At 41.1% G+C, this 8,086-nt stretch overlaps 1 protein-coding gene across 1 annotated transcript; it reads right to left on the bottom strand.

Annotated features, from left to right (window-relative positions):
• Nucleotides 1–5,895: 5,895 nt before the first annotated feature.
• Nucleotides 5,896–7,832, bottom strand: LOC147898486 (putative aldo-keto reductase 2). The gene is made up of 5 exons (XM_087378782.1): nt 7,538–7,832; nt 7,121–7,318; nt 6,776–6,948; nt 6,541–6,643; nt 5,896–6,399 (listed from the first exon to the last, which is right to left on the bottom strand). Exons 1-5 carry the CDS (start codon nt 7,751–7,753, stop codon nt 6,058–6,060), a joined length of 1,032 nt encoding a protein of 343 aa, XP_087234908.1. The 5' UTR covers nt 7,754–7,832; the 3' UTR covers nt 5,896–6,057.
• Nucleotides 7,833–8,086: the final 254 nt, after the last annotated feature.

Here is an 8,086-nt window from a genome sequence, read left to right as displayed (position 1 = left end):
CTCCTAACTATGTCTACTTCCTCTATAATTTCCCAGTGGCCAACCCTTTTACTTCACAGTGCATTTTGTTTAACCCACTCACCAAGGAAGGATCTTTCAAGCTTCTTTGCCTTTGTCCCCTCTTCTTTCCTCGTTCTAGCCAAAGAACCTTTGCATGGAGATTGTCTCTATATGTTAGGTTGCCACGTTGGCTTTTTCAATTGTGTAATTGTTGGATGGGCTTGCTTAGTCTTCCTTTGGGCTTGCATGGTTTTTACACACACACACACACACACACACACACACACACACACACACACACACACACACACACACACAATCATGCAAGTCCAAAGTATAAACTATGCCATGCCCGACTATCACTTAAATTATACATACATGAAAACCTATAAGAAAAAAGTAAATACTTGAATATGCATATACAAATTAGTAAAGAGGAGTAAATGTATAAATGTGTGTGTGTGTGTGTGTGTGTGTGTGTGTGTGTGTGTGTGTAGATATATAAAAACCATGCAAGCCCAAAGGAAGACTAAGCAAGCCCATCTAGCAACATGCTTAAAAAAGCCAAGAAAAAACCATATATATATATATATATATATATGTATGTATGTATGTATGTATGTATGTGTGTGTGTGTGTGTGTGTGTGTGTGTGTGTGTGTGTGTGTGTGTTATTAACTGGAAAAGAAATCAAGGCATGAGGCTAGATGCTAGACATGGCGATGCTTGAGGGCCATGGGGGAAAGGGAACGTGAGGGGAGAAGCGTTAACATGGGAGGGGAAAAGGGATTAAGAGGGGTGGGAATGAAGAGGGAGACTATGGCGCAAGGGGGAAGGGAGAGGGGGAAGAGGAGCATGTACATGATAGGAGGTGGAATGTAGAGATGGAGACATCAAGGGAAGAGAGTCATGCTTTATTTGAAAGGAAGGACGGGGTGGCTATACAAGAATCAGTGTGTCCCATCAAGGAATAGCCCCCTCCTTTTAAAGCCAAAAGAGGGGGTCTTTCCTAATAAATGCCACACCCCACATGCATGGTGTGGGAGGAGCTTCCTTCCATGTGAGCTTGGTGGGTACGCACTCCCATTTGTGTGAGACAAGCCTTTTCCCCTCAATTCAACCCCCATATCCTACAGTGTATCAAACTCCCATGGCTTCTTCCTCTATTTTAACATACACAAACATCTAGGAGAACAAGTGGAGGGTTGGCACAAGGAATCTTGCCACCTCATCCTACTTTCCCCATTATTTAACTTGCATTCTTGGACTATCTACACCCCCCCCAACATGGGTCTATCCTACATGGAGGGAATAATCCAATATAATTTCCATCTCCACCTATTTTATATTACTTTTCCCATGGTCCTTGGGCCATGTCTCACTAAATGCAAGCATGGGGCCACCAAGGTGGAGGGGTGGCACATGGAGGAACCATGCCACCTCAACATTTTATAATATTACTACCATGGATTATATACAAACACCTATGGGTCCTCTTACGTGGAAGGGTGGCATGTGGTCATGCCCTACCACCTCAACCCTAGGCCCTATGCACACCATATTTTATTACCATTGCCACACATACAAGCACACACACATATTTATTCCTTTTACCTTGGTAAATTCTATCCATAACTCTCTGTGTGTGTGTGTGTGTGCGCGTGCTTTACCCAAAAAAAAAAGAGTGTGTGTGTGTGTGTTCGTGTGCGTGTGCACGAAAGTCACACACACATATTTATGCAGTTACTCCTCTACTAATTCGTATATACATATTCAAGTATTCACTTTTTTCTTATAGGTTTTCATGTATGTATAATTTAATTGATAGTCGGGCATTGCTTAGTTTATATTTTGGACTTGCCTGGTTATGTGTGTGTGTGTGTGTGTGTGTGTTTCTATTTCTCTTTATGTTTTATTCATTTGAGTATTTACATTCTTATCTAGGTTCTCTTCTAGTTATGTATATACAAATTATGTAGTTCTTTATTATGAATTTTGTTGTACTTTGCTTTTTCACCTTTTCTTTTGCTTTATCATCTCTCTTTATCTAGCTCTTTCTCTTTATGTCTCTATCCCTATTCTCTCTCTCTCTCTCTCTCTCTCTCTTCATTGTGGCCCCTTAGTTTCCTCTATTTAAGTTATTTCTTTAATTAATTTTCTAGTTTCCTTTTAGTTTTTAGTTTTCCCTTTTCTTATTCAAGTTATTACTATCCTCAATTAAGTTACTCCTCCTTTAAATGAAGTCTCTTATTGTCTAAATCAACTTTTGCTTTAATTTATATGTTGTTTAAGTATGAAAAAGATTATACAAAGTAGTAAATAAAATACTTTGTGCTTTGCCTACTCAACTTTGAGCATTTTGTCAAAGGCTTTGGAAATACATACTCTTGTATGAACATTTTGCACTTTCATAAATTACATTTTTATACTCTAGAATTTGGAAAGTTGTTCTAACATATGGTTTATTTGGATGGTGGTAGGTAAGTGGACCCTGACCTTGGAGCTTGGAATAACTGATGAATTTGACACTTTGTACCGAATTTGTGTTTTTTTTTTTTACAAACTCAATATAAAGGAAAATTCTTATCTACCTTTATTTTTGAGCTTCACGTGTTGTGTTGTTAAGGGGTCTTTTTATTCACATGCATACACACACACACACACACACACACACACACACAGACACACACACACACACACACGCACGCACACACACACACATGCATGCACGCACGCATGCTTTTGTGTGTGGTGAAATCAATGATTCAATTAATTAAGGCAATTTACAATTGCCACCACCAAGCGTGGCAGCCAAAAGCAATGGGAAGACTATATGATCTACATGATGATAGTTTTGCTTTATGATTTATATGATGCTTATCATATAGGTGACATTTCCTAGCATCTTTTGGAAGTGTTTTCACACACACACACACACACACACACACACACACACACACACACACACACACACACACACACACAGAGCCACTAGCACCACCAATTGACAAAGATAACATGCTTCAAGCCTAAAGAACCCTCTGTTAACCACCATTACGAAAATCTACATCAATATCAAATTAAAAAATTCCACACTAATTGGAAAAATCCAAATTATCTTCATGCTAGGGTTATGCTTACTATCTCCCAACACCTTTCTCTTACATTTTAGATAAATGATGAGGCATTCTCTACCTATGGGCTTTAAAATTGAATTAAACAACTATCAATTTGTCATTTTGCATCTTGTCTCAATCATGGTATCACCAAGGCTCTCTTTTCTCAAAAGCTACTTTACCTTTATTTAGCACCAAGTCTTATCAAGAATCTCAACACCCTCCAAATAAGATGTAACGTCAAGATCAACCTTTCATTGAAAATAAGCACACATAGCATTCATTTGATGATTACGTAGGAACCATAAAAAACCCATCTTTAATGGAACACCAGCTCTTAGAAGAAAATATCAACATCCATGCAAACTTGTATGCCATGTACATATTTGCGAAGGGCCTACACTTTCTTTTATATTTTTGCATGACAACTTACACTATCAACCAATCCAAGGGTACCTTGAAGGGCTCACTTCTATGTGGTTTATTAAGATCACTTTGCATCACTTTATATTTCTTCCTATGTCCAACATCTTTGACCACAGTTCTTCTAGCTTTCTATTAGTATTTTTATCATATTACAAAGTAAACTCGATAAAATCTTTCTAGAATTTTTTGCATTTCAACTTCGTCTTGCATTCTCTTCCTAAGATTTATTCCAATAAAACTTATTGCAATGACAAGTATGCTACTAGACCTTTGTAGATCAAAGGTAGATGGATGCCTTATTCGCACCACCAAATTTGTTTCGATCATTGTAGGAGCAATAGTAGCATGGACCACAACACTTAGCCACCTAGGAGCCTGCACATGCTAGTCCTAATTAAACTTCAATGAATTTACTTCTTTTCAAAGGAACAAAATCATTGATTCAAGGAATAAACTCCCAAATCGAAAAAGGGCAAACATAAATCAGCTCACTAGAAGCTTGGCTAGTGAACCCCCTTTCTTCACCAATACAACGGTGGTCCAACAAATCACAAAAATCAATCACTTTGGATACTAGAATTTGACAAGTTCAAAGGGCGAAAACAAAGAATTGGCAAGTTCAAAGTGCGAAAACATCTTCCTATTGGTAGATTCACCCGTCATCAAGGATGGGCGAGAGGGTCTTAGCTGATGGGCGTTCGAATAGCACTCACACATACAATAGCCATGTCATTTAGATGCCCCTTATCTCCTTTGGGTGGGCATTACACACCCTCATCTCACCTCAAAGAACCAGCACAGATTGTCCATATCTTCTTTCTCTAGGGTTTTAACCAAAAGAGACAACATATCAAATCCTAAATAGCTTATGAGAGAATTCTTATTTGTTTGTCAATTCTATTCCAATGACACACCTGAAAAATCCAGGAGGAGGCTAAAAGTTTTCAAATAACCTTTGTGTAACAAGAGACCCCAATTCCATAGGGAAACCAAGATGATGAAGAGAAACATTATCGCCATTGAAACGACGGTTTTTCGACCAACTCACCCAAGCAACAAACGTAAAGGTCTGGGTTTGGGTGAGATGTAATCAAAATTGTCCGATCTGGCCACATTCAGAACAAGAATGTGTACCTCCCAATTTTGGGCTAACCGGATTTTAATGCCGACAGTAATTTCGACATGACCAAAGTCAGTGTGGACGCCTGCACCACCAAAAAGCCGACCTGCCCGCCATGTAGTCTGCTAGCCCATTGCACCGTGCCATATGGTGTCACATCACTCTTTCTCACACATCGTGCCTTGCGATTATGCCACATCATCGACTTGACCACACCAAGTCACCCGCCGTCGGTTTGCTCTCCACGTGGGGGAATGGGCCATGGTCAAGCTCTCTGGGTCCGAGTACATTCTGACACGAAAAGACCTACTTGGCCCATTTTCTGTCCATGCTGCAAACCCTGCACCATAAGGATCTTTACAGACCAAGCCCTCACCTACCCGGAGGTTCAAGTTGCACCAACCGCTAAGCAATAAATGCTTTCAACAATGTAAACCCCCGCCCATGGGTCTTGGCTGCCCAACTTTGTCCACCCTCCTTTTTTAAAGGATCCAATAAGCTTTTTGAATGTGGCAGCGGGCAGGGACTTGGGCAGTGTATAAAGACCCTAAGTAGTCACCATCTGCAAGAACAACGCCAACAAGACCAAATATGCCTTGTCTTTTATGGGCGTGCCAACGCCTAAATGGCCAAAAATCTCTATCCGATGAAGAAAACCAAGATCCGGCGAAAGATCTTATAGACAAAATTCCAGCATTAAGGCTAACGCTTCAGCGAAGATCTTATAGACAAAATTCCAGCATAAAAATCGGTCTGCAGACGGATAAATTTGTGCTTTCCGTTTTGTTGAGAAGCTTGAATAGTCCCATGTTACAATCAACACTTCAACATAGATGAGAGGCCGAGCATCAAAGCATTGTAACACCGTAAGTCCTTAATGTTAACGTTATATTCTGGACACGTATTCTCAAAGAATCATGGCAAAGGAGTAGCAACAATTTTGTTTATTGATTCCTTGATCGTTGTATCAAGCCGCAAAACTTATTCGGATGAGATTTTCTGCATGCTGTTTTCTGGTGCTTTGTAGTAACTTGTTCCTTGACACGTTGAAGTTTGTAAAATGTTATTGGTTTTTAGGGATATATGAGGTGCGTAGCTCAGTGGTTAAGGGTGCTTAGCAAAGGAAAGTACAAGAATACCAAGACATGTTTTAAGCCCACTGAGAGCCGACTGAAAAAGAGTGAATTTATGAAGCTCTCTGAGAGAGGTTTGTATATTGAAAAGGGTGCTAGAGTCCAAGCGAATTCTCATGGTTAGCGTGCTTCGGGCAATTATTTCTTTTACAGAAGGAACTAATTCTCATAGTTTTGTACCTTGTATACAAAGTAAAGCTTTAAGACTTCTTAACGGAGTCAAAGCATATCCAAGTACTTAATACTAATGGCATAATTTGATTTTAGGAACTTTGCCAAGAAGAAAGAGGGGGGGTCTCTGGATGATTAAAGGTCCATGTCTCCATATCTGGGTACCGCTCCCCAGCAGCAGCATTATCGTGGAACAGTGCCTCAATCTCTTGGAGATCTTCTTTAGAAAGCTTAACTTTTACTGCACCCAAATTCTCCTCAAAGTTCTTCAGCTTGGTTGTCCCTGGAATTGGAACAACACCCTCTTGATGCTGCACCCAAGCAAGAGCAAGCTGGCCTGGCGTGCACCCCTTCTTCGAAGCCAGCTTGTTGAGTTCATCAAATAGCTTGCTATTGTGCTCCAAGTTCTCCCCCTTTAGTCTTGGTTGGGCCGTCTACACACAAAACCAGCAATTTTCAGACCCAATCTATGAATTTTTACTTCGTCAATTACTTTCTAAACTGTGTGTATCAAGAGGCCAATTCATCAAATGTTGAGGTGAAATAAGCTTGAAAACATGATCCTTTAAGCCTACCTTGCGGAAATCTGTGTCTGCAAGCCCATCTAAAACCTTTGCTCCAGCAGAAAAGAAACCTCGTCCCAGAGGGCTGTAAGCCACAATGCCGATCCCCAACTCCCTACAAACGCCCAAGAAAACACGCTTTGTCATGGCACTTGAAATAAGTCCACAAAACCTAGAGGCAGACAAAAAGTGGGTGCATGTATGCAAACTGTGACAAATCATTGCTTGAGCATAAGTAAAGGAAAACCTGCAAGTAGGTATAATCTCTTTTTCTACATCGCGAGACCATAATGAATATTCCAGCTGATATGCTGTGATAGGGTGTACAGCATGAGCTCGACGAATAGTGGATGCAGACGCCTCAGAGAGACCTATGTACTTGACCTTTCCTTCCTCTACCAATTTTTTCATCTCTCCAACCTGGATCATGATGGAAATTCGCATCATATGAATAAAATAACAGTCTGCAAAAGCGTCAATGAGGAAATAACCCATTCCGGAAGATCATGGACGATGGCTGTGTTCCTCTGAGACTCTGCTAAAACTCAATTCTAGCAGATGTCAAAAACTAACGAAGGACGAAGAGACGCACAGTGACTTCAATAGGAACTCTCGTGTCAACACGATGCTGGTAGTAGAGATCAATATACTCCACATCGAGCCTTTTCAAGCTTGCCTCACAGGCGGAGCGCACATATTGAGGATCTCCCCTGTACGAACGTTGACCATTTTCGTAGCAGATGCCAAATTTTGTGGCAAGCTCAACCTTGTGCCGTATTCCTTTCAACGCCTGCACATACGCAACGACGTCTAAGTAGAAATCGGACGGATCATTCGTTCCAACAGACCGAAATTTTGAGAAAGACTGTCAATGCCGTGCAATCGTCACGATTCCAAAACTCAAAACAAATCCCGGGATCTGATTCTGATGTAAACTCTACACCAAAAAACTCTTTCCGTTCGTGAGGCAAGCGATCGAAGAATGGCAGAGTGGTAAAGAGAAATATACCTTGCCGAGAAGAATCTCGTTGAGAAAGGGGCCATAGATGTCGGAGGTGTCGAGGAAGGTGATGCCGGAGTGGATGGAATGGCGGATGAGGTCGATCATGTCGAGTTCAGGTTTAGGGGGGCCATAGATACCAGACATGCCCATACAACCGAGGCCCTGGACAGAGACCTCGAGGCCTTGGGAACCAAGCTTGGTGCGGGGATCAGCAAACGCCATAGCTCAACTTTGGAGTGGAAGAAGAAGAAGAACTGAGTGGAATACTGAGCGAAGTATTGACTTAGTAAGACTTTGCTTAGCTTCTTCACCAGCTCCTTGTTATTAAAACAAGTGTGTTCTCATCCGGCTCCTTTTCGCCCTGCCCTCGAGTTTTGGCAAAGCCACAAATCGAAATTTTGAATTTTCCGGAAATTCTTAACGAATTATTTAAGGCCTTTGTCATGCCACATTTTGTTTCGCCACGTTGCTGCCTGTTGTCATTGGCTGCTCTTCGTGTGTATTTGTTCCCTGCGTGCAACTACCGCGATTCACAATCGATTTTGGTGGCTTCTG

The sequence above is a fragment of the Dipteris shenzhenensis genome, chromosome 9 (assembly GCF_047967505.1).
Source record: "Dipteris shenzhenensis isolate YYH24624 ecotype China chromosome 9, Dip_SZ_1.0, whole genome shotgun sequence".
NCBI lineage: Eukaryota > Viridiplantae > Streptophyta > Polypodiopsida > Gleicheniales > Dipteridaceae > Dipteris > Dipteris shenzhenensis.
The sequence above is the reverse complement of the archived record's forward strand: the minus strand, read 5'-3'. Positions and strand labels throughout refer to the sequence as shown.